We start from the raw sequence: 27,479 nt of genomic DNA, 5'->3' as shown, positions 1-27,479 counted from the left end.
AAATACTCTGCTCTACTACAAGAAATGCAAATAGTACTTCTTTCCAACTTAAATATATACAGCATTCTATGGTGGCAAATACCCAACCTTCCCCATCTGACAGAATGGCAGGTGACCACAGGAATGTTCATGAGACAGTCATATGAATTTCTTTGCCTTCATAGAATTAACACTGCAAATGATAATACAATTACATCTGTTTGTTGGAGGCTTGCAAAATCAGGTTAAATACAAGTTGGGGCTTTCTATATGATCCATGTGAACAGAGCATCATACTATTAACTTAGAGGAGGAATGAAGAATCGAAGCAATAGCTACCCATTTGGGCAACAGTAATGTAATGAGCATCAAAACAGATCATGTGTAATCACCATACGTCTTTTACAACATCTAAAACAAATTATTTTAATCTCAAAACATGAGACTTCTTATTTTAAATCCATTACCAAAAGTACTTGGAGAGCAAAGGCTCTAAGTAATATTCTTTTCCACCGGTGTTCTCAATTTAAAGTATATTTTAGATCTGTGAGCAATCATCACTGAACTGTGGGGCAGATTACTGCAGGAGCAGCAATATCATTGGAAACAACATACATATCTTTATTCTTTTGGGAGAGATCTCGTAGCAATTATTCTACAGTATGACAATACTCAACAGATGTACATAATGTGCCTACATATGGACATACATATACATATGCATAAACATATACATACAAACTTGTTTTGCAAACATATTTGTATTATTGCTGAAGGCACACATATAGTCAATTACAGTTGCGTAAGTAACTATGATGCCAAAATATGCTCAAGATGACTCTGACACTCAGTTTTTTTAAAATATAAAATCAATAATTAATAAATGAGTCCTCATGAAATTGAAAAGCTTCTGTAAGGCAAAGGACATAGTCAATAAGACAAATCGACAACCTACAGAATGGGGAAAAATCTTCACTAACACCACATCTGATATAGAGCTAATATCCAAAATATATAAAGGAATCAAAAAGCTAACCTCAAAAAATAACCAAATAACTGAATCCAAAAATGGGGTATAAAGTTAAACAAAGAATTCGCAACAGAGGACTCTCAAATGGCCAAGAAGCACTTAAAGAAATGTTCAAAGTCCTTAGTGATCAGGGAAATGCAAATCAAAACAACACTGAGATTCAACCTCACACCAGTCAGAATGGCTAAGATCAAATTTTCAGGTGACAGCATATGTTGGCGAGAATGTAGAAAAAAGTGGAACCCTCTTCCATTGCTGTTGGGATTGCAAACTGGTTCAACCACTTCAGAAATCAATCTGGAGGTTCCTCAGAAAATTCGAAATAGATCTACCTGAAGGCCCAGCTATACCATTCTTGGACATATACCCAAAAGATGACCCACCATACCACAGGAACACATGCTCAACAATGTTCATAGTAGCCTTATCTGTAGTAGTCAGATGCTGAAAACAACCCAGATGTCCCATGATGGATAAAGAAACTGTGATTCATTTACACAATGGAATACTATTCAGCTATTAAGAATGGAACTAGATAATATCACCCTGAGTGGGGTAACTCAGATCCAAAAGGACATGCATGGATATGTACTCTCTAATAAGTGGACATTAGGCAAAATGTACAGAATACCTAGGATAAAATCCACAGAACTCAAAAAGGTTAACAAGCAGAAAGGCCCAAGGCCCAAGTAGGGATGCTTCCCACTTGGGAGAGAGAAGATAACAATCACAGAGGTAGAGGGAGGGAGGGATCTGGGTGAGAGAGGACACAGAGGGGAATTGTAAACATAACTGAAGCTCTGAGGGCCAGCAGAAAGAATGGAAGCAGGCAAGTTTGGAAGGTAGGAGGTGGCAGACCCTCTAGAATATATCAGAAACCTGGGAGGTGAGAGACACTCAAAACTCAAAGGGAGGGACCTCAGATGAAATGTCCAACAGTAAGGAGAGGGAACTCATAGAGTCTACCTCCAGTAGAAAGATAGGACATCAAGTGAAGGGATGGTGTTGCCATCCACAGTCAAAAACTGATCCAGAATTGTTCCTGTCTACAAGAACCACAGAAAAAATGGAGAAGACACTGAGGGAAAGGAGGTCCAATGACCAGCTCAACTTGGGATACATCTCAAGAAAAGGCTCCAAGGCCTGACACTATTACTGATGTTATGGTGTGCTTACAGAGAGGAGCTTAGCATAGCGGTCCTCTGACAGGCCCAACAGGCAGCTGACAGAGGCAGACTCAGATACTTATATCCAATCATTAGACTGAAGTCAGGGACCCAGGTGTTTGAATTAGGGAAAGGCTTGGAAGAAGCTGAAGAGGAGGAGGGGGACCCCATAGGAAAACTAGCAGTCTCAACTAACTTGGACCCCTGAGATCTCTCAGACACTGAGCCACCAACCAAGCAGCATACAGGAGCTGATTCGAGGGCCCCAACACATACACAGAAGATGACTTCCTGGCCTGGCCTCAGTTGGAGAAGAAGCAACTAACGCTCGAGAGACTTGAGGCCCCAGGGAATGGGAAGGCCTGGAGAAGGGGAAGGGGCATCCTCTTGGAGACAGAGGGGAGAAGGAGGAATGGGATGAGGAATTGTGGGAGGGTGAACTTGAAGTGGGGAAAAGACTGGACTATAAATAAATAAATGTATTAAAATTTTTTTAATTAAAAAATAAAATATTTATTATGGTCATTATAGATTTAACGTATCTAATTGTTTGATTTGCATTGTCTCATTATTAATGAATATGGACATGGTATGATTATGACTTTCTCTTTATGTTATCTTTGATAAGATTTTTTTGTTTTATCATTGACCAAATTCAATGATTAATGTTCTCCTTGATTTCTCTGTACCTTTTGTGCATTAGATATGAGTATGTTTTCTTATGTGTTATAAAAATTTTTGACTATTTGGTGATTTGACCTCATTCTTAATACGTAAATGATTAACAATGTTTTAAAGTTGTTAAAAATAAGATGCCTTCTTCTAAAACCAAATATAGCGTTAAATTAATTCCTTATGACATTTCGGTAACAGTTAACAGCTCCTGATTACAACCTTTGCACATTAATAATGGATGATATCTCACTCAGGAAGTAGAGGACTTAGTAGCAAAAGAAGACCTTTCTACTTACAGAGATATGTTCTGGAGGCACATTTAGAATATCCTTCAAATCTCCACAGAAACAGTACTGTCAGAAACGATAAGGTGAAAACTGCCCGAACTTGCCCAGAAAGTCTTTAAGTTCTGATTCAAAGGAAGAGTACAAATGTAAAGCCCACCAAACCTGATTTGCTTGTAGACCATAATTTACTGTGTTAAGGTAAGAAGGGCAACACCTGCATACCTGAGGCAAACACTGTGGGTGACAAGCTGTCTACTGGCAGGTGTCTGCCATTGAGACAACAAGCCACAGTAGTCAATCTTAAAACCTTCCTTTCTTCAAAACCACCAACTGCCGTGCAGGACCCTCTAGTTTCTGCCTTTAACATCTTCTCCAGTGTCCAGCTGGCCAAGTAGCCATCAGGTAATGAAAGCATCACACATGTGAGACCATCAGTACACAAATGAACTTATGACAAATATGAATTATACATCGAAGTGACTGGCAGTTTTCTTTTTTATCATAATGCCCACTTACTGAGTACTAAACTTGAACATCAATGGAATTGATCATCTCCTGGGAGACAAAATCTTGGGATCATGATTCGAAAAGTAGACACTGCTTACCAATCTAGCAAACTCATTTCAAAAGCAGATATAAAGACATCTTAAACATAGGGATAAAACTAACAAAAGAACCAAGAATGAGATGAAATATTCTTCTGTAAATTCTCTACAAACTACAGACTTTCTCCCAGAACTGAGAAAAGCAAGACCAAAGGGAGCAAAAAAAGTTTGGATCACTTATTATAACTAAAACCACACGTTACAATGCTCTCAAGAGATTCTAGCTATCCAGACATCTGTTGGTTAGCACATGCACATGCAGCCAAATATGCATCTTTAAAGAGATTTCTAGGTTTTACCATGACAGTTTTACGATTCAGAAAATAGATAATCCAACTACAAGAAGAGCTAATCTGAGAGCCCTGATTGGGGCCTCTACTGCCCCAAAAGAGAAAGTTTGGAATCTGGGAGTATAAATTATTTTTTAAAAATTCCAAATTTAAAAAATAACTTTGGAACTGCTGAAATACAAGCATACTTTAATATGAATTTGGGCTAAGCCATCAATCTCTCTATTGAAGCGAAATATGTTGGACAATGGGATGGACTACATGTGTGTCAATTCCTGTAATGATATCAACAGGATTTTCTATCTTCTTTTGACCTGGATGCAAACTTGCCCTCTGACATAGTCCAGAAGAGTCTATTCCATCTTAGCAAATATAAACAGGGCTTCAGGGATACTGAAGATACTAGGGCCACTCAATATGGCACAGGCAAAACCAGCAGGAAGTAAGCCTTAGAACACATGCTTGTGGTTTTAAAGAATGAACTCAAATCTCCCATATATCAGGTTGTTCCCACAAGAAAAAAAAAGTGGCACATTTTGCCTCTCATCAGTCCTTTGCAAGATACTTTTGGTGTGTCATCTTTTCACTAAAGAATTCAAAACATATTGGCTGCAGACAACTGTTTGTGAAACCTTATATTGTTGATAAATAGCTGAAAGGGAATCAAGATAGCTGTAAATTCCTCAGGCCACAGAAAATGCCTTTCCATAATGTTTGTAGCCTACTTGAAAGCTGATGCAGAATTGGCTGAGAATGGACTGTGAAACAGATTTCGCCATTTGAGCCATCCCTTTAGATGTTTCCCTGTGTGAGCTGTGAGCCACAGCAGAGCTACAGTGAAAAAACCTGACTCGTGAGACATACACCAGATTGTGCATTGTTCTCCATTGAAACTCATGCAAGGATTATCTGGCTTTTTGTTTGTTAGTTTTTATTTCTAACCTACAAATTTCTGTCACCCAAAGCACATATGATTCTTTCAGGGAAGAAATCATAACATGATTTGAAATCTTCCCAAACTTCCAGCCGCTGTCAGAGGAAAACAAGACCTTACAAAATCATTTGAAGAGTTTCTATACATACAGAATTGAAACATTAATTTCACGTTTGATTAGTACCTGTCACTTGCCTGTGGGAATATCACATTGTACTCTTAGATATAATTATTTAAACAAGCAGGAGTTTTTTTGTAAAATAAATAAATTAAATTAATAATTGTGAAAAGATGATGGTGAATAATTTTGTCTGTAGTTTTAAGAAGAGGTTTTCAGAAGGAAGAGGGTGCCATGCAACTTGTACAGCAATCCCAAGGATTTTAAAGCTCAGTTGAAACAAAGTTGGAAAATGGACTAGCAAACGCAAAGATACCGTTTTCAAAGAACAGTGTTAACTAGCACAATGATCTTGAGCCTAATTCATAGCCTCACTTTCTTGCTATGCATACAATTCACTGAGTTCTATAAAGGTATATCCTCATTGTCTGTAAGTATATAACAATGAAGCCAGTGTGTTCATTTCTATTTCCTCACATTGGACCTGTAGAATATCTTAGAAAAAGAAAGCTATGACTTAAACATTTCCTAAGGTGTATCTGTCCCTAACCTTTCATCAAATTCTTGTTTCTTTTTCCCTTTCTTTGTCACACCATTGTCATTTTTTGCCTAAACACTCCCGTGTGTGTGTGTGTGTGTGTGTGTGTGTGTCAGTGATTTCAAAATACCACTCTTAGGGAAATTGGCTAACAAAAATCACAGCTATTTTTCTGGAATAGAACTAGATTAATTTAGAGAGTCACAACATGATAGAGGATTTCCAAGCTTGCATCAGTTTCTCAAGATGCTTCACACATTCGGTGTGAATTTTTCAGCTTGATGTGGTCCATCTTTATTACAGGTCACAGCAGAGTTCATTTCTTATCACAATGGCCATCTGGAAACACAGCCATATTCCCTGAGTCGTTGACTTCCATAGTTGGGTCAGGTCAGAAAAATGAAGAAGTGAGAGGTTACAGGTCGGACTCACCTAGCCCAACGCAATGAAGTGGTAAGAGGAGTCTTAGAATTGATTTCATTAGCCAGGCGTGGTGGCGCACGCCTTTAATCCCAGCACTCGGGAGGCAGAGGCAGGCAGATTTCTGAGTTTGAGGCCAGCTTGGTCTACAAAGTGAGCGCCAGGACAGCCAGAGCTATAAAGAGAAACCCTGTCTTGAAAAACCAAAAAAAAAAAAAAAAAGAATTGATTTCATAGTCTGTTCTATTTAAATTCTACTCTAGACTTATATCCTACACCTCTTTTGAAGTTTAAAATGGTCCTCATGTGTTGAGTACACCTTTTTTATGGGCCCCAAGTGATTAGGGAAGAGGCTTACTAATAAAAGCAATCTTTTATCTTCTTACTTACTGACTTTTCTTCTGGGTAGAAGTTGTTACAGGATCTTGTTTCAATTCTTTGTACCACTAACATATACATAATTGTATCTGTGTACATAAACATGCTATATGTGTGTGTACATATTTTTTGGCCTTTTCTCTTACACCCATATGTATGTATATAAACTATTTTTTTCTAAACTTATATTTTTCTCTTATCACTAATTTCATAATAGAGACTTCATTGCTTATAGCTCTGAAGTAGAACATAACTTAGTAGACTGGTTTTCTTTGGTTTTAATAAGTCTGTTTACTTGTATGCAGCACATGGAGACACATATAAGTCATAGACAAGTTTTGTTTTTGAAGGATGTATGCATTGTTTTCTGCAGTTTTTTATTCAAGCATAGCACATCAAGCCTAATTTACTAATAGATCCCAATTGATGGCAGTGCTTGAATAAATATCAAAAATATTTTCTTAAGCTGGGTGCCTTTAGTCCCAGCACTTCTGAGTTCGAGGCCAGCCTGGTCTACAAAGTGAGTTCCAGGACAGCCAGGGCTATAAAGAGAAACCCTGTCTCAAAACACAAAAACAAACATACAAACAACAACAACAAAAAAAAAACAAAAAGAAGAAAAGAAAGAAAAGAAAAAATATTTTCTTAATATTGTGTGTGCTTTTAATTTTATTTATGCATGGTAGAGTCAGGATTCTGAGACAGGGCTAAAGTACTTTAATGTTAACTTACTTTCCAGGATAGCTTTTTAAAAGACTAAAACTCTTTAATTTTCTACCAGCTATATATTTGAGGAGCAAAACTTTCCCTTAATCAAGCTGGCTTTTGCAAGGCTTCAAACTTATAAATACATGCTTACCCTATTATATGCAAATCGTTTTTCTCTAATGATTACAGTTTTCCCTGAAGATTTCATCACACATCAAACATATGTGATGGAAGAGGAAGAATGTCTGAAGTGAGTTCTGCATTTTGAACATGTGAGTGTGAATCCTTCTGGAGCAAAAGGCCTAGGAAAGACTACGAGTGCAGTGTCTACTTCTGTAGGATAAGTGGGAAGTTTTAATAAGGGCTTACGGAATTCCGGCTTGGGTTTGTGAAGCCTACAAGATTGTGCAACTCATTGGTTCTCTCTGGTTCACCATCTTGTGTGTTTTCATGCAGACTTCATTATTTGGCTAAATTTAGCATGCATCCTAGTATTTCACATACATCAGAGATGGTTTCCATTGCCCTTCTGGTCATGAAATTGTGACACTGTACTTGAGCCTAACATAACCACACCACTCAAGAGGATGAAAATACTCTTTAACTTATCTGTAATAATTTTCCCCCTACAGTGGAAAGGAAGGTTAACAGTAAATGCCAAAAGGAAGAAAATAGCTTTGTAGAAATGTGAGGAGTTGTTGATGACTAATCTCTTTACTGTTACTAAATAATAATAAATTTCATAATAACAAAGAGTCCAGATGCACCATCCCCTATATTGTATTTGAAAGCTTTCTGCCCAGTGTAATTAATAAACTGCATGCATTTTCATGACATTTAGTTCAGGTTGACTTCTGTATCAAAATTTACTCATTCTCTATGGTGAGAGGAAGCATTTAGGAATACTTCCTATTTTTCATATGATAGAAGACAATCTCATAATTTCCTACTAATCATGGGTAACAAAATTACCACAACTGTTAATACAATCGTCAGTGTATTCCTAATCATTGAGAATCCAGATGGTTAATATAGGTTCCCTGGGAAGAGACGAAGTGGAGGGAATGGATGTTTTAAAAGAAGCATCTATATTATTTGTCTCCTTGGTGTTTTCTATGCTCTGAGGTGAAATTATCCCAGCTCCTCTGTGTTTTAATTGAGATATAAGGCTGACTCTTGTGGCTCCTTGACAATTCCTCTCCAAACTTGCCACATCCCTCTTTTACTGTAAGGCCTTGAATAAAACACTGCAGTATCAACTGATACTCAAGGGTCTTAGATGAGTTATGCTTGGTTTTCTCTAGACATTTTTTTATAAATTGAGTGTTTTTAGGTTATTAAATATAAATTGCAGCTAATTTATAATTAGATTACAGTTAATATTTTAATGTAGTTAGAAGAAATCACTAGTTATTTCAGAGGCATTTATCCAATCTTAGGTTTTCAGCAGGTGACTACCAATTGCCAATAAATAAACATAGGTTTCAAGATGTAATCTACAGATACAAAATTTACAGAATGGATTGGAATCAGAAACTGCTACCTGATTCCCTCATTTCTTCAATAGACAGAGGTTTTCTCATTTGCTCTTATAAACTGTTTTATCCTAGCTCACATTCTGTCTTTTATGAAAACAAAAAATATGCTTAACTAATTCATTGCATGGCAAGGTAGCCCTTAATTCTGACGACCATAATCTTAATCAGGTACATACTTTAACCTATTTAAAAGGAACACTATAGGCTATATAACAATTCAGCAGGAATGGAGTACTGAGATGATGCTAGCCTAGCCTTTAAACACACTCATCAGACAATCTGTTAATGAGTCCCTCCCCTATCCCAGCATATAACAATTTTGAGCAACAGTAATTCCAAAGTAAATTACAATAAAAGAGCTACTTGTAATTTATGGACAAGAACTACTTTCATAAAATATTCAGATTATGAAATTCATCTTAAATCAGAATTTTGTAGTCAAACTTCATAAAAACTAGTGTCTGTGACTTTATCAGCTTTAGTTGCTCAGAAGAGAAATAAATAAAAACATTTGTTTACTATTTTCCAAAAATGTATGCACTCCAAGAAATTATTTCCAGGTTTTCTTTTAAAATAAAAAACAAAAATCTAATTTATTTTGAGATGGGGCTCATTTTGTGGCCCTGGATGACCTGAAACTCCCTATAAAGATGAAGCTAGTTTCAAACTGACAGCGATCCACCAGCTTTGCCTCCTGAGTGCTGGAATTAAACACATGCACCTGTCATATTTCTTTTTTTAATGAATGTACATATATGATTGCATGGGGGTTATTGCATGTGAGGACAGTGCCCATGGTGACTAAAAGAGAACAGCAGAAAAAGCATGGCAGATGTGGAGGCCAATGGACTTTGGGAACTGGGATCAGTCAGTCTTTCTGTCATGTTGGTCATGGGGAGCAAAGTAGATCATCAGATTTAGGCAACATGCCTTTACTCAAATAACCATCACATTGATGGCACGATAGTTCCTTTAGAGATAGTCCAGTTTATGCCTCAATATATTAACGCAGGATTGGAAATAGTTTCCTGTGTTTATGGAAACCTTCAGAGCCTTAATTTCACAAGAAACCTGTGTCTCTAATATTTAGAATGATTTTGTTTCACTACCCAGCAACAACTTAATATCATGTGATCCATAATCTTGATTTGAAATCTGAAGATATCTTGGTTAGTGAGAGATGAAGTAAATTTTAGCAATCACAATAGTTTGGAGAAGGCTCATCTAAAGATTCTCTTACTGAATCCAAATGTTTAGTAGTGGCTTATATAAATTTATGCCTGCCTCTAGATGTATTTCTTAAGAAGTCAGAATAACATCAACATGTTTTCATTACTTTTCATACATATCAGATTTTATGAGCATATCATATGGTATAGTACAGAAAGTTGTATTATTTTCCTTTGAATTTTAATTTTAGGTCACCCGTCTCTTTCTCTCTCTCTCTCTCTCTCTCTCTCTCTCTCTCTCTCTCTCTCTCTCTCTCTCTCTCTCTCTCTCATAGAAAGCATTTGACATTCATCGTAGTAAAAAACAAAATCATAACAAGCTTGTAGCAGAAATAACATGAGGTCTTGTAAGAGAAATAAATCTGGGGATCTTCAGAGGAGCCCAAGCTGAAGCCAGGAACAGCTTGTGTTTATAGAGAGGCTACATCACAAAGCAAAACTCCTTTTACTTCTGGTAAGTTCAAATGTAATGAACTATGAGACAGCTACCAATGAAGTTAGCATTGTATTTCAGTAAAAAAAGGTCTCATTAGCAAAGCTTTACTTGAAGGAAAAAAAAAATTAGACTGTGGTTTAGAAGATTGTACATCTTACACTGGGTAAATTATGAGTAAAAACTGTAAGTTAGAATGCCAGAATTCCACAGACATATGATAATCATTATGACTAGTGGAAGGTGAGCAGATCGTGTGATCCAATAGATGCCTGATAATATAATGCACACAGTTGCAATCACCTTGAGCATTAATATGATGTGTGTGAGAGTACAAACGCAAACATTCCCGCATTCACCTCCTCCTTGCACACAGAAACCCAGCTCAATACTCTGATCTTGCTTAACATTCATCTCCCTTTCCTCTCACGATTCACACATTCTATATTATCCTCGGCCTACCTACTCTTCTTACCCTATACTCTCTGACAATTATTCATGCAAACTGAAAATTTCTGACATTTCTTATGGGGAAAGAATTATAGTGACTTTTTCACAGCATATTCTGGGAAATGTATGCTTTAAACTCAGCGTGGTCCTAAAAGAGCAGAATGTACAAATCACCTCCTGTACAAAGCTTACCACGTGCATTTACTGAAGAACAGATAAAAGCTTTCCAAATGTTGAAATTAATGGTGATCTCTAAGAGCATTACAGAATACTCTATGTCACAAAGCACGTTTGACCATAGATCTTGCTTCTACCAAACCCACATTTCAATAGTACAGTTCCCATAGGACTTGCAGAACCCATTTCTTAAACTGCCAATAAAAGGGGGAAAGGCTAATGTAAGATTCCTAACAGTCTTTGGGATCTTTGTAAGGAGGGCAGATGCAGGTGACTTGTGATTGTATCAGTATGTATGTATGTAAAACCTGTTCAACAGAGAGAAGAGCAGGGCAAGAGTAAGCCAAGTGTGACAGCAGCACGAACTTTCAGGACACATGAATGTGCACAATTCTAGCAATGCAAACTTTAACGTGCACACAGGACTCTCCTCGAACGAATTCATCCCTTCAGAAAATAAGGGAATTCATTTCATTCTTAGGGAAGAATTATGCCTACCACTCTCAGAACTCTATTATGATATGTGATTGCTAATTTAAATCCTGAAAATACCTTAAAACAAAATTATTACAAATATAATAAATTAGTATGTGAGCACCACATATACAGAAGCACATAAAAAATTTAAATGAGATTATTGCAACATCACAAGATATATTTACGAGAAGTTTAAAAATATAGTAAGATATCTTTACATGATAGCTTATAGCAATAGCTATCATACTCAATTTAATTTATTTAACACTATTTATCATTTAATTATATTAAATCAAATATTGGAACATATCAAATAGCCACCAACTAATGAATAGGCAATTAAAAATATGCTGTTTGCATGCAATAAAATAAAATTCACCCCTAAAAATACCCATGCACACATAAAGTGAATGACCCTTGACAACACCATATTTAGTGAAAGAAGGCATGAGTAGGATTCTATTTTCCTTCAGTGAAGAGAATGGGTAACTTTGTAGAGGCAACAGGTAAATAAATAGCTACCAAGAATGGCGAGTGGGAGTAAGTAGGGGGTGAACTGTAACAAGTAAACAGCTTCGTACTGAGGGGTTAGAATGTTCTGGAATTAGACATTAAGGATTATTACACAAGACGGTGAATAACTAAGAATGACTAAATCATATTTACTAAAATGGAGCATATGCTTTTCTGAACTATAACTAAGCAATAACTTTTAAGGTTAAAAAACAAGTTTGGTTTTAGATAAATAGAAATGAGAGTACCCTCCCGGGTTTGCCCCTGTGTAGTGGCTTTACTGAGCTGTCTTGTTTCATATTTTATAGATGAGGAAGATGAAGCACCTCGCTCAAGGTCCATATTGTTTTGTTTTATGGACCAAGCTGAGTTAGAAAGGTGGGCACTCTTGACTCCAAACTCAGGTTATCCACTAACTTGCAGAGGTAATACCCTTGAATAACTTGGAGCTACCCAAGTTTCCAGAAAGTTCTGAGGGATGGCGTCCTCATTTAGGTTTTTCTCCATGGTTGTTTTACTATTACCAAAGGAAAGCTAAGAAGCAATGAGAGGATAAAAAAAAACAGACAACTATAAAGTGTTCCTATCTGTCCCTAAACAGAAAAACTGTATTAAACCTTCAATTATACCGTGTACAAAACTTTGACCTTTGTCACATACTGAGTTCTGTTCTCATCCTTAGAGCCCCTTGATTTCTTTAAATTCTTCAAAATAACATTGCAGCCAAAATTATCATTTCACTTGCATTAACTGGAATGTTTATGTTCTCCCCCAGATTAATATAGTGAAATTCAAATCCCCAAAGTAATAGTATTAGGAGATGAATCATTACGCCCAGAGAAAGGGTCCCTTGTGAGTGGATTGGGCGCCTTACAAAAGAAACTACAAGGCTAATTTGACCCTACAACCAATTGACATTATACTAGAAAGATGACCAGTTGTGAACAATAAAGCAGGCTTTACTGTGACTTGAAAATGGCCAACATCTTGACCTGGGTCTCAGCAGTCTTCAGAATTGTGAGAACCTTACTGTTTAGGTTCTCATTTGTGACAGGAATCCCAAGTCCCTTCCCTTATAGGTGAAGCTACTATATCTTTTCTTTACCAAAATATTCTTGAAGTAGTTGATTTCATTTACTTCTCATCTAGTGAAAGATGAAAATTATCCATATTTTGTTGGCTCAGATACCTGGATTTGGGGAAATGTTCTGACTACGTCATTTGACAGAAGTCACTTCTTGCTTTGGAATTTACCTGGAAACATCTGTTATTACAATCCATTTGAACAACAGAAGGGTAGTTACTGCCCTCTTATTGGTCCCATAAAGTGAATGTTGCACCACTCCATCCCTTTCCCTCAGTGGTGAAATCATCCATTTTCCTCTTGTTACCTCAAGGCAAGGCTCTCTCAGAAACTGTTCTCTCTGGTAATTAGCTTCAAATGAACAAAGACACCCTATCCAGTGTCATGTCCCTTTTCCCAGAGTCAAGCACTTGTAAAGGCTGAAATATGAAAGCCAACCCCTTGGCTCGAGGATCTTTCTCACACCAAAAATATGATCCCCTAGAACATCATCCCAAAACTGGCCCAAAGGCGGTTTCCTGTATAAATTAATACTTGTCGTGCTCATGCAGTTGGGATTTAAATGTGGTATTTGATAGTATGTCTGAACTTTGGACTAGAAAACGACTGCTAAGACTCAGTGTCTTCTCCTGTCTCATCACTGGCCCATGCAAGAGGTGCTGGCTCTTGCTTTACATTTTTTTCAGGATAAACACACCATGCTATGCCTTCAGTCACTCATGTCAGAGGCACCTATAGCAAGCATCAGTTCTTTTTAATAGTCATGGCACTCTGAAATATGACAAAAATGACTATGGGAAGATTCTCTGGATTCCAATCCCTGCTGCTGCATATACATTTAGTTCAAGATAATAAAAAGTTCATTGTGGAGATTAGTCTAAGCAGAGACTTCCAATGATTATGCCAATGATTTATCTTAATCCGTGTGGGTGCTTTGTCTTTCCGGTTGGGTACAAACATAGACTAGTCATGAATCATAATTATTATCAATTACTAAGTTTACACTGTGTAGCCTTTTGTGCATCCAATAGGGAAACTTCCGTTCCACACTACTAAGCATTGTAACATTATCATTTACCACCTTGCTTGCTAACACCACTGTTACTCTGACTGCATGCAGAACCACAGAGTGTCTAACGCAGAATTCTTTTGGAGCAAGTACAACAATAAGTTTGGGAAATTTGAAATACTACATAGAAATTTGAGAATTGTATATATATATATACATATATATATATACACAAATTATGTATAATGTACAGAATGCTAATATGCTGACATATATGTATAATGGGAATACAAAATTTTCTGTTAATACTTGACAACTGACAAAGGCTAGTCCATGATGCTTAGGCCCATAGCACACTCTTCACCAAGACAGAAAACCCAGTCTCCACCATACACTCAACCAGAAGCTAAAATGGGTTGAGGGACAACAATAACACCTGAAAGTGCCAACACCATAATCTTCAGGACCAGTGAACTACAGAGATATATGTGTTCTATAATATATACTATATATTACTCTATAATATATAATATATGTATAATATATATGTATATAAATTCATTACTACTTCTAAGTATTTTGAATATTATCTTTACAGTACTCATTGATGTCCTCTGTTACTTAAACCAGAGAATGTAGGAAGAGGAAGGAAGGGAAAAGAAAACAAAGACAGGACAAAGAAAAAAGAGAGAGTAGAAAAAAAAAAGTCTACTCTTAAAATATGGTCCCTATTTATTTTTCAAAAGTCTGGACTGTAGACCACATTCCAAAAACAATCTGTTTTACAATGCATAACTGAAGCATACCACTACGTTTGAAATCTACTGGGCAGAACACATGGTATAGAGTGCAGAGTCATGGGAGATTTACAGAGGGGGTGAGCTATTTGTAAACATAAGGTATGAGACGATCATGTTCAAAGGAACAGATTCCTCACAAAGGAGATGAGAGAAAAGTGCTGAGACTTTTCTCAGGCTAAGCTTTCACGAACTAGTCATTCTCCTTTCCACAGGAATGCAGGGATTATTGCAAAACGGCTCTGTTCTACAAGCATATTAGTTTCTAGAGAAAACTATTACCAGAACTGATGCCTCAACATTTTCTTCTTTCTCTAGAAAGAAGGAAAATCTGTCTGCTCACCTGTATCGAAGCCCACACTTGGCACGATGTCCACTGTCCCATGAAAGGCACCGGCCCATGCTGAGGTAGCAGTGGTGACTGTAGTCAGATCTGTCTTGGTGATGTCGCACTGGGGAGCAGGAATCCTGGCAGCTCGCACTGATGGCATTAGCAGGTGGCCATAGGCGGGATCCAAGGCAGAGCCAGCAGTTGGGTGGTGGTGGTGGTGGTGGTGGCGGTGGTGCACGTGAGCATGAGGGTGATGATGGCGCAGGTACATGTCATGCATGTGGCTGTAGGAAGGGCTCACTTGAGAGGCCAGAGGATAGTGCCAAGACTCAGACGCAGTGGGGGGTGGGGCGGGGCCAGTCTGATGCAGGCCATGTCCTGGCCAAGAGTTGGGGTCTGCTGTAGTAAAGGTGCCATGGGGTGCAGTGACTTGGAAGTCAGGATGGACTCCCCCCAAACAAGGCGCGGGTGGGGGCTGATAAGAGCTGGTCCAAAAGGAAGTTGGAAAATTACTCCGCTGGCTCGAAAGAGCTGAGCTGTCTGAGAAGACAGAAAACACATTATTGACATAAGATACGGTTCTGGGTTGGACTTGCCTTTGCTTGTCCAGTGATTTTTTTTTTTTTTACAAGCAAGTGGATTATGATATTATATACTTTTTCTCTTTCCAAAGACAAATGACCTGATACTGGGATAAACTCTGGGGTCCCAAGTCAGGGCAATGGGAAAAGCTTTAAAGTCCTGAGGAAGCCCTCTGCATTTGCTTTGTGAGCTTCTGCTATCCCAGTCTGAGCTGTGGTTTTCACTTCAATTTAATAGCTATAAAGCTTCATTTCCTCTTGGGCTCCTTGTGGCTCTTAGCTCTAAACAGAGGTCACTGGTATCCATTTCTCTGGTTAACATATGTGCCATTGGTGAGGTGTGTGCAGGTTAAAAATATTTTCACTTCTTTTAAATACCAGACCATTTTTTATTTACACAGAACATTCCGAAGTCAGAAGTAAGAAACTGTAGTAAGATCATATACAATTGTCCTCATCAAATCAATGATCATTTAAAAGCATATCTTTTATGTTCTCACTTTTGAGGAAACCTACCAGTTGTGTGATCTTGGAAATAACAATGGTTAACATGTAATGAGAGTAGCCAAATGTGCAACATCTCTTCAAGGTTGCTCATGAGCTCATCTGACTCTCACTCCAGTCCCATGCGAAAATGTCGACAGGCAAAAGTCTAAGATTTGGCATGCATGGACATACTCTTCAAAACCACATAGCATGCCTCAATGGTCAAAGGGCAGTAGACTTTGCAATGGCCACAAAAGGGAACAATTATGAGCACAACCTGATCACCTTGATTTGGAGAGTCTCTAGAAATGATAACCAACATAGGTTCAGATTGAGTTATACTTTTCAGTATCCATAGATCTTATAGAAAACTATAGTGCACACTTTGAGACAAGAAAGAAAGGAGAATCCGCCTCTCCTCCATCAGTCCCCTCAATTCAATGTCTCTATCATCTCAACACCATGGGTCAGACATAGAGAAGTCTAATAGACACACATAACTGTCACTGTTGATCACCATCAGGAGGAACACAAGGAAGGAACATGACATGTGAAGATGCTTTCAAGAGCAAGCCCACAAAAAGAGCCGAAAAAGTGCTAACTATCGTGAATTGGAATGGCTGAATAGGAGTTAGGTCTATGAAGAGGTTAGATAGAATTCTGAGGTGATGGAATATAAGGCAAAATACGAACATATGTACACAATCTACACAGAGGCACCAAAGCACAATAATAGTACCACCAGCATCAGTAGCATTTAAGTGATAAAATTAGATAAGCAAAATTTGTCTGAGAGAAGAGAAAGGGATGGAGGAGAGGAGTGGTGAGAAATAAGATACAGACAGACAAACTGATTGACTATAAAGATACTAAGGACTCAGAGGAGTGTGGGCTTCCTGCCCAGAGAATTGAAGTGAATTATCATAAGGTATATCCCAGGGATCATAGAAAGTTTGTAATCTAAAGAATGACCAAGTCAGACCTGTGCTTTAAAAGGCCTCTCTGTCCAAGGTAAGCACAGGTCCATCCCATAGATGGCTTCTTATAACAATGTGTATCTATAGAATCTTTGTTTTGTGAAATATTCACGTTCATTGCAGACTTGTCAAATCTCTAGAGCCATAAAGAGACTTCTTAATCTCTTGGTCATTTTCTTCTGTTAAAATAGAAATAACTTGCTTGAATTTATCTACTTGCAATCATCTTCCCCAGTATTTTTCATTCTGGCAAATATTCTACTGATTCTTTATGTTAAAGTTGGACATAAGATTGCAAGAGGCATTACCTGTGCATATGCACTGTTTATGGTTTTATGCCAGGTTCAGCAGCATAAAAGAATATAGATTTTTCCTTTGAACAAAGGATTTCCTAAGAGGTGTTCTTTGATAGAAATATTTAATCTAGCACGCTTATCACTTCGTATGCTTCCAGGACATGAACATTTTTTTCTTATTTCAATATAAATTTCTTGAATAACCTGTCACATGTATCATGGAGTTAACCAAATCAGTTCATCTCTGTCGTAACCTGACATGTTGTCTAAGTTCTGTAATGATGGCATAAACATCCATTCTTTCTCTGTCAGATCTGCACCCCTTCTTTCTGTGACCAGGGACCCACAGTTTCAAATTCATCTCTTCATCATCACCATGGATCTCAGAACCCTTGAAGAAATATATGAAACAATGCTCTTCAAGAAAAAAAGGGGGAGAAATGTTGCTGAAGCCTTCAGTCATTCCTATAAAGTTCTTAAATGAATGACTGTTTGGGGACAATCACCACTGGTTAAAACAGTACTTAGGAATCAGCCCTAAGGTCATTATAGGGCAGCTTGCCAGGCACCAATCTTCTACTTTGCTGACACATCTCCCATCTTTAGTATGAAATCCTTCATTACTTTGTATCTCCTGGCACAACCATAACCTAAATATGAAAACTGACAACCCCTGATACACAAAGATGTGCCAGGAATACAAGTTCCTCTTATTGAACCTCTCGAGGAAAATGTCCTAAGCACAGAGATAATATCCCATTTATCTAGATATCTTTCTCTTGATTTGTATCAAGATGAAACTATTTTTATCCTATTACTCTATAAGCATTGTAGATATGCACACACAAATTCACATATTGAATACATTCCCTACAAAAAATATTATTGTCTTATTTATGAAGTCATCTATTATGACAAGTGAAAATATTATCATTGAAAGAAGAAATCTACTTTTTAAAAGCCACTCTCTAAAAAAATGAACCACTCTTTAAAATTCCCCCAGGAAAAATAAAATTAAAAGCAACTTAATATTTTCCCTATTGGCAAAGGGGTCTCCTGAGATTAATAGAAAGTTTGTAGGGATCTACATAGTCCTTTCCAACAAACAATACTGAATTTTACAAGTAAGTGATACAATATTGAATGGAAAATATGTTCATGAAAAAAATCTATGATTCAGGATCACTATGTGATATTTGCTTATTTAAAGAAAAAAAATGTGACACAAAGAAACAGACACTGCACTGTGCTTTGTGTTGGAGAACCAGCATGCTTATTTCATATGTTTGTAAATTTTTTTTTATTACGTGACTTTTCACTTATGAGTACTTAATCATAGCCACATTTGGTGGAGAAGAAAGCAGATGAAAAGCTGCAGGAGCTATTCCCATGCAACGTTACCTTCAAGGTTAGTGGAAATGATTCAGAACTGGATAATATTAAGACCGACTCAACTGGGATTCCAGAGTCCTCATTGTTCAACACTCATACAATATTGGCATTTGGATGACAATACTGAGAGTCTTATACATACAAAATGTCCTAAATATGATTTTGTTGAGTTCAGTTTTAGGAATACATACGCATTTATTTATAAAAATGGAAAATATGGTGAAAGAGATACATTTTCCAATACAGTGTCACCATCTTACTTTCGGGGAAATTTTTGGTTTCATAGAGAAACAGAGGAGTTTGACCATAGACGCCAAATGTTCTTTTAGATTATTTTAGATCTAAATTCTTTTTAGAATTGCACAATATTAGAGTACTTTTTATAGCAACCCTACATACCAGAGAGAGAGAGAGAGGAGAGAGAGAGAGAGAGAGAGAGAGAGAGAGAGAGAGAGAGAGAGAGAGAGAGAGAGAAAGAGCAAAAACTGTGAAACAAATTAGGAAAGATTTGAGTCTGTAAATATTAAAAATAATATTAAATGGAAAATATCATAAAGAAATGCTATCATTAAGTAATCTGTAATAATCTCCTGCTGACATATCCTTAGAGCAAACACAGATAAAAAAAATATTAGTATCTAATATAACATTTTCCCTTAAAAATCACACTAAAGAAAACATTTACAGAATTGGGGTGCATGCCTCTGAATTCAGCACTCAGGAAGAGGAGGCAGAGTGTCCTCCAGGTGAGCGGAGCTAGAAGCAAGACCCTGCTTCTGTAAGGAAGAGGGGGGGAGGAGAGGAAAAGAAAAAAAGAAAGCAAGAACACTATTTAAACTCAGTTCTTTTTTTTTTTAATTTTTAATATTTTTATTACATATTTTCCTCAATTACATTTCCAATGCTATCCCAAAAGAGCCATCCCATGACTCCTCTGCTTCCTATACAAAGCCAGGTCAGAAAGGGAGTGAAATGTGTTCCATTCTTTCCTGTCATTCAGAAATTGTGCAAAGGTTGCCCTCCAGGGACTTTGTTGCAGCATTTGCTCAAAATCAGCCTCATGACTGCAATTGGAGCTAACCCTCAGGGCACTATCATGAGGTGAGTCAGGCCTCACTCTCCTCTCCCTTGCTGTTCTAACTTCCTGGAAGCAGCAGCCTCCAGGGCCTCCATGAAGAGTCTACTAGGAAACTTTATTCCCAACCAACCGATTCAGGATATCTCTCTTCTTTCCTTTTCTCCTTGGTTCTGCTTAGCCTGAGCTATTCATTTGGAGAGGCCTTCCCACATGGCTGAGTTGCCCAAGTAGATCTCAGCTGCATCAGCTAACCGACAGGTAAATTTATGTTTAAAGTATAAGAAAAGTAAATAAATGGCAGAAATTCCCATCAAGTGTGTTTTTTAATTGAGATAACTGCTCTGCTATGGCTTATGTGACCAAACCCCTTCTTGATACACATATACAGTCTCTGTCTCTCTGTCTCTGTCTCAGTCTCTGTCGCTCTCTCTCTCTCTCTCTCTCTCTCTCTCTCACACACACACACACACACACACACACACACACACACACACACCCCTTCCATAAAAACCAAAGCATGAACGTACTTGAAACTGATGTTTCAGTATAGATGTTCCATGGGGATAAAGAGACAATCATGTTTATTTTGATTTCAGTCCTGAAATTCACTGTGAGGTTTGATAGAGCTCCCAAAATGTTGTACCAAAATAAGGTACAAAAATGTCATCCCCTTCACTGTTTTCCTAAACTGCACATCTCAAAAGACATTTCCTAGCCCTATGGAGAGTAAATGAATTTGACTGTAACTACTGTTCTCTTAGCATATATGCACTCTTTATCTAAAGATTTACTCTGGAAATAGATTATTCAAACATAGTTCAGGTGTAAATTCATATGTCACACACACCAGTAGATTATAATAAATCCATACTACAAGCCAGAGTGTTTAATGCAGGTGCAGGCAGCTTCTTTCAAAGCTATCCCTAAATGGTGTCATTAGCATTATCAATAGCCTTGAGGCCTTACTATATCCTGGACATTGCTTTGTGCTGGAAATATGAGCTTCTAGACAACAGAGTTTCTAGATTAAAAACAACATTAGTTTTCCATCGGCCAAGTAATTGGGATATCTACAGAAAAGAGAAGGCATCTGCCTTAGTGACTATGTTTCTTCTAGTTCTGCATGTAACACTTCATGTATGCTTCCACACCTTACTTATAAAAATCCTCGACTGTGAGTAGCAGTGAGCACACGTTGGGGCTGGAACAGTCTGCCCCAAAGAGATTTTTTTTTATTTTATCTTTAGCTCTTTTTTATTTTAGTTTTAAACTTCAGAATCACATACATGACTACACTGTATTTACCACATTTTCTTATCTGCCTTGGCCTGGCCAACTCTTCCCATACCTACTCATCTGTCTCTCAAATTCTTTGCCCTCTTTGTATAGCCCACCAAATCCAATTAGTGTTCATGTGGAGCAAGGGAGGTCCTGAGTGGATGTCTATTCTTGATATAAGCTCAGCCATGTAAAAGACTAGAGTGCCTTGAATCTCTGGAAATGTCAGAGCCTTCCCTGGGTGGGGCTTGAAGAGATGGCAAGCTGTTCTCTACTACGTGTGCAGATGCTGACGTATGTGTAGAAAATGTGCACTGTAACATTCTCCTTCCTTGATGGTTATAGCCTGAAGACCGACTTTTCCCCTACTGAGACTAGCTAACCCTATCTTCTTGTGCAGCTGTGTGCAGTAACACCACCTCCCTTATCAACTGTGGAAAGAAAATAGACCAAGCTTCCCGGATGCTGTGGCTTCTCCATCTGAGAACTTAGACCCTCAAACCCCCAGTTTTTCTGTACATGTATCTGTCTTTTCTTCATTTCTTCTCTGCCCCATGGGTCCAACCCCTAGAATCATGTAAGAGACCACCAAGGGCTGTCCATGTATGTATGTGTATGAGGCCATCCACTGGAGCATTCTAAACCTACCAGGGATAAAGACGGAGCAGAGATTGAGAAGACACCAACCAAGGACTGGGCCAACTCGAGACCTATTCCCTGGGACAGAGATAACCTTTGACACTATTAATGACACTCTGCTATGCTTGTAAATACTCTGCTATGCCTAGCATAACTGTCCTCTGAGAGGCTTCTTCCACCAACTGATGGAGATAGATGCAGAGACCCACAACCAAATATTAGGCAGAGCTTGGGAAGTGTTGTGGAAGAATTCAAGGAAACATTGAGGAAACTGGTTGGGTCAAGGAAACAAGAATATCTACATAGGTGACTAACCTGGACTCATGGGAGCTCAGAGACAGAATCACCAACCAAAGAACATTTGTGGACTGACCTAGTCCTACTACATGTATCTAACAGATGGGCAGCAGTGTCTCCGTGGGGGTCCCCTATCAAATGAAGTGGAGGCTGACTGACTCTGTAGCTTCCTCCCATTGGATCCCTTTTTCCTAGGTAGGATGCTTTGTCTGGCTTCAGTGGGACAGAATACACTTAGTCCTTCTTTGACTTAAGGTAAGGGATGGTACCCATGTGGGACTTCCCTTCACAGAGGAGAAGGGGAAGAGGGAATGGGGTAAGGGGGTATGAAGGTGAGACTTGGAGAAGATGATGAAGCAAGGGCTGAGATTGGGATGTAGAGTGAATAAGTCAATTAAGTGGAAAAAGACAACTGCCATTTTCCACTAAAGACACCATGTTCACACAAGCTGTTAAATTAATTGTTTCACATTCAAAATATACGTGATACTATAGTCTCCAACAGAGATCAATCGGGCAGAGAAGTAGCCCATCCTGGGAAATAATTTTTGAAAGAACACATAACAGACCAGAGGTCATCCTAATTTTATTGTCTGACCAGGGTAAGTGTATAAGAGAATATAAAGAAATCATTTCCATTTCTAAAATTGAAAGACCAATACATGAACTCTAGGAGATATTCCATTGTAGTTAAAAAGTGCACTTCCAAGTAAGAAAGACAACTGGGAACATAACTTTGGCTAGTCATGGGGAAGATATAAACTTCATCTGCCTAGAGACTGTAGTTCACTGCAGACAATAAGATGCCTGAACTAGTCAAGGAGCTGAAAAGACACTAAATACTCAGTCTTAAGTGGGATATCCTTATCAACCTCTTACCCTACAAAGGATAAAGAAATATCCCAGAAGAGGGAAGAGAAAGTATGTCAGAGGCTGGTGATGGATAGATATGCTTTGAAATACTGCCTTCAGGGCATAGATATAGCTATTGTGCACATGAACCCACATTAACTGTGGCTACCTGTACAAGACCTGTATATGATCAAACCAGCCAGTTCAGATGGGGAGAGAATCTCCACACCCCATTCCTCAGAGAGATTTTAAGTTGTTGCTCTAACACTACATTGTATATATCAAGGAATAAGATGAAGAGCAAAATCCACAAGGAATAGAACCTGGAGACAGAATCATCTAATTAGATGAAACTTTTTCAATTAATATTGATTTATGACCAAATCACTTCACTGGATATGTGAATCTCAATCATTATACCTCCTCTTTAAAAAAGTTTCTATATCTTTAAATTTTCCCATCAATTCCAGTCAAGTTTTGAAAGATATTTGTAACTAGAAGCAACAATGGCTACATTCAGTTTATAAATAGAAAATAGACAATGCACTCAGCATTCTCCAACTTTGCAGATTTACTTATACCAGCAATTACTTGGTCCTGTGAATTAATTGTAAATAAAACTACAAACAACATGTACACCTATAACATTAGCATTGTAATGCAAAGAGAAAGATTGCTGGGGCTTGCTGGCTTCCAGCCCATCTCCAGATTTAGACAGTAGCCCTGTCATAAGGGAATAAGACAGAACTTGATAAAACAGGACACCCAAATTTGATGTCTGACCTCTACATGTAGATACACATGTTCAGGCACCAGCAGACATATATAAACATTTGCCAGAAAAGCATAAAACATACAGTAGAAAACTGTAGGAAGAAAGAAAGGAAGTGACAGAGGAAGGGAGGGAGGGAGGGAGGGAGGGAGGGAGGGAGGGAGGGAGGGAGGGAGGGAGGGATAGAAACTGCACTCAAAGACTTCATACAACTGATTAATTCTTTAAATGCTCCTTTGAAGACTAAAAAAATATTTGATACATGGAAGGAAATTCATTCACATATTTCCATCTCTTAGAATTATATTTCTCTTTGAAGAAAAATGCTACTTTGAGTATTGAGGGAATCCACATAAGATAAACAGATATAGTATTTATAGATTTTTCAGGGCAGGAGACAAAAAGACATGAAACACTGTGTGGACATACTACTCCACATATCTGAGCAACGTCCTACTCATTGCAGATTCTAAGTTTCACTCATCTTTAAGAAGTTTTCACTGACTATTCCTTCTGTATAGATCATTTTCCCAGAAACAGCCACATGTTGAAAGCCCTCATTACCTTCAGGCCTGTGTTCACATGCAACTGTCTTTGAGAAGGCTTTCAGTATCACTTTCAGTAAAGTAAGATCTTGCATGTCACTTCTTACATCCTTGTTTATTCCCTGTCTCTATTAGCAACGCCATGAATGTAGAGCAAAGTGCCTCGAAATTTACATAGCATATAGCAGACCCTTAGGAAACATTTGTGGCCAAGTCAACTGATGAGTCAGCGGGTAGACTAGAGGGCCAGATTTAAGATGATACCAAGACAATGCTTACAATGGCTATTAAAACATGACCTCCATTCCTACTTATTGTGTAAAAATCAGAGAGCCAATCAATGCTTTCCTCTGGTTGTTCTAATTTCTACATAGAACAGTTGAATTGTTTTACAGTCATTATCCTCATACTAAATTTGTTCTGGCTTTGGTACTATAGATGCCTGGCTGCTCCGGATAATTTGTGACCCTACTTTCTCCTTTCCAGACTAGGTCATGACAGGATTACATAAGACAATATGCTGAAAAAGAAACCCTTGTACTTCTTACTCTCCTGGAACTAATTTATATGGATGTGATTAATTATTTGGTACATAACTGATTACCTAAAACCATCTGACTCATGGAATTTTTCTCGTTTTCTTCAAATTATTCACATTCTTTCTCATGAGTTATCAAATAAGATATTGGCTCCTTCTATAAGCCTTGAGCTCTCAAGGCCTCTCTCTTCCTGTACAAAGGTCATGGGACATACTCATCAATGAAGCAGGAGTCACGTGGGTGACTTCTCACAAGCCTCTATCTGAGCTGATATTCTCTTACCGCTCCCTCTTACAATGCCTCCTTTGGCAGCAGAGGGAGTAGATGAAGGAAAGAAATAGAAGGAGGAAGGTGCAGTAAGAAGGCAGGCAGAAGTGAGTTAATGACAAAATGAAGCATGAGCAGGAAGACGAAGAGTTTATCTGTAGATAAAGGCCAGCGGTGTCAGCTGAGGTCCTCTTGTGCAACAGCACAGCCGTGCCTGTTACAATGATGTGAGCCATTAGTCACAGATCACAAGACCCTTCTGCAGGTGGACAGCCTTTCCTTGTCACAGGTACCACCCAGGACAGCTGTGACTGGCGATTCCGGCCCACCTTCCTGATGCTATAGATGTTTCACAAGCAAAGACGACATGTCACTGACTCCCGAGCTTGAACTTCATTCTGTTAACCTGGCCAGCAGTAAGTATCACAAATTAACCCCCACCAATTTCTCAGACCCCATAGGGCTAGGATGAGGAACCAGAACATTGCTTTCTAAAAGGTCCTCTCTTGAGACCCACAGTTGTAAACAATTTTCCTGGCTACTTCCTGGAACCAGGTGAGCTTGGAACAACGTATTTACATATAACACATTTCTCTGAAGTTTTCCTTAAGAGGCTGTGCATTTTTTTTTCCTCTCCAGCCTTGTCAACCACCAAGTCTAACATGTCACTCACCCACTGACTTTTTAAAACTAGAACACAGACGCACGCAAGTCTCTGTGCTCATCGCAAAGAAGGAAATAAAGAATTCTTCAGCCCGGAGCTTTTGGGGTTTGTTTACTGAGGTACAAACACTAGCATTAAGTCACGGAGATACTACCTATGAGAGGTGTGGACCCTGTAAACGGCTCACAGAAACGGAGTAGTGAGAAAGCCAGTGAGAGAACACCGACGGCTTTCAAAGTCTGTGTTCTTGGGTCAGATTCAGAACTCAGCTATGTCACCGCTGTAACACACCTAGTGCAGTGAGCAAGAATACGCTTTTAGAATATGTGTTTTAGAGGCTTACTCGGGCACGCCTATTATTTCGAGATCCACACTGGGTCACAGGGGCTTTAGGAATGAAGCTTCGAGCTCAGTCTGGCCACGATAAACTGGGGCCACTTGTATCACTGCTTTTTTTTTTCCATGAGGAATTTAAGGGGTGTGACTGCATCCTTTCCAACCCTGCATTCCACATGTGACAAAACTGATCCAGCTGTTTGTCTGAAAGAAATTCCTTGCTGTCCTTAAAAATTAAAAAGCAAGTGGATATCCGTTCTCCAGGGGCAAGCTTCCAGCTGGAGCCTGGTAGAGGCAGTTGCGAAATGGCGTGCTCCAAAGGGCATCTGCTTTCTCTAATTCTTACCTCGCCATAGGGGGGTTAGCCCCATCTTGCTTTTTGAAATGGCAGATTCGGGATGCAAGGTGTTGGCTTGGCCCAAAGCTCTTGAGAAGTGTTCATCCACTACTGACCCAATGTCTCCCTGGAAATAAGTGAAAAGGACACAGCGAGAGTTAAGGTACTCCATCTCGGCAGGCTGGTCTTTCTCCTCCTCCTCCTCATCCTCCTCCTCCTCCTCCTCCTCCTCTTGTTTGCTGGGAAGCGTGACTTCCAGAGAGTCCTGCATCTTGCTGTATACCGCTAACTTCTTCTGGGATAGAATAAACAAAACATAGTATCAAAGACAGTTTGTGGCAAAGCATTAACTAGTTAACTTTTCATTTAAAAAACAGAATCTAAATATTAACATATGTTTGCAAACTGATTCTCCTTCATCTGTTTTATTCCATCTTTTCCTTTCCCAAACCAGTTGCTTCCCTCCCACACTAAGAAAAGTCTGTTATTCCAAATTTGGCCAAGAGAGAGGGCTGTTATCAAGTTGTATAATTTCAGGGTGTCAGAGTTTTTGTTTGTTTGTTTGTTTGTTTTAAAAACCCAACTATACTAAATGAATAACTTTTTAAAAATGTGACGGATTCCCTTTGGGTTTTTTAAGGCTCATTTATATGTACTTTAAACGATTTAATGTACAGTAACATTCTACTTTAGGACAGTGGGGGAGACCTGAAAACTAACTGTCCAGGGAAGGGTGGAGAGGGAAAAAAGCTTTTCATAAATGAAATAAACTAAAATAAAAACAGGAATGCACCCTCTTAAAAAAGGATTTGGCAGATGTGCTGAACTCATTTCTCAAACATCAAACTGAAATGACAGAGTAAGTCTGTGTGAAGATCCATTTTGCACGGACCATGTTTTTCTTATGTTCCACTCACTACTATTATCATAGAGGGGGAGAAAGAGTTTATTGTGGCTTACTGAAAATACTAACAAGG

The 27,479-nt window shown here is 38.4% G+C and overlaps 1 protein-coding gene across 3 annotated transcripts in view; it reads right to left on the bottom strand.

Moving 5' to 3' along the window:
* Vgll3 (vestigial like family member 3) overlaps nucleotides 1-27,479 on the bottom strand; it is a 51,341-nt gene that overhangs the window by 11,986 nt on the left and 11,876 nt on the right. The window contains exons 2-3 of one of the 3 annotated variants that reach the window (XM_029470821.2): nucleotides 26,512-26,797; nucleotides 15,179-15,706 (exon numbers count right to left, since the gene is read on the bottom strand). In XM_029470821.2, the coding sequence (XP_029326681.1) occupies nucleotides 15,179-15,706; nucleotides 26,512-26,797 (814 nt within the window). The remainder of the gene's footprint in view (nucleotides 1-15,178; nucleotides 15,707-26,511; nucleotides 26,798-27,479) is intronic. The other 2 variants (XM_021185434.3, XM_029470822.2) reach the window with 2 other exon arrangements.

This window comes from Mus caroli, unplaced genomic scaffold (assembly GCF_978045245.1).
Source record: "Mus caroli unplaced genomic scaffold, Mus_caroli_1 scaffold_17, whole genome shotgun sequence".
Classification (NCBI taxonomy): Eukaryota; Metazoa; Chordata; class Mammalia; order Rodentia; family Muridae; genus Mus; species Mus caroli.
Note: the sequence above shows the minus strand (reverse complement) of the source record. Positions and strands in the feature narration are given on the sequence as shown.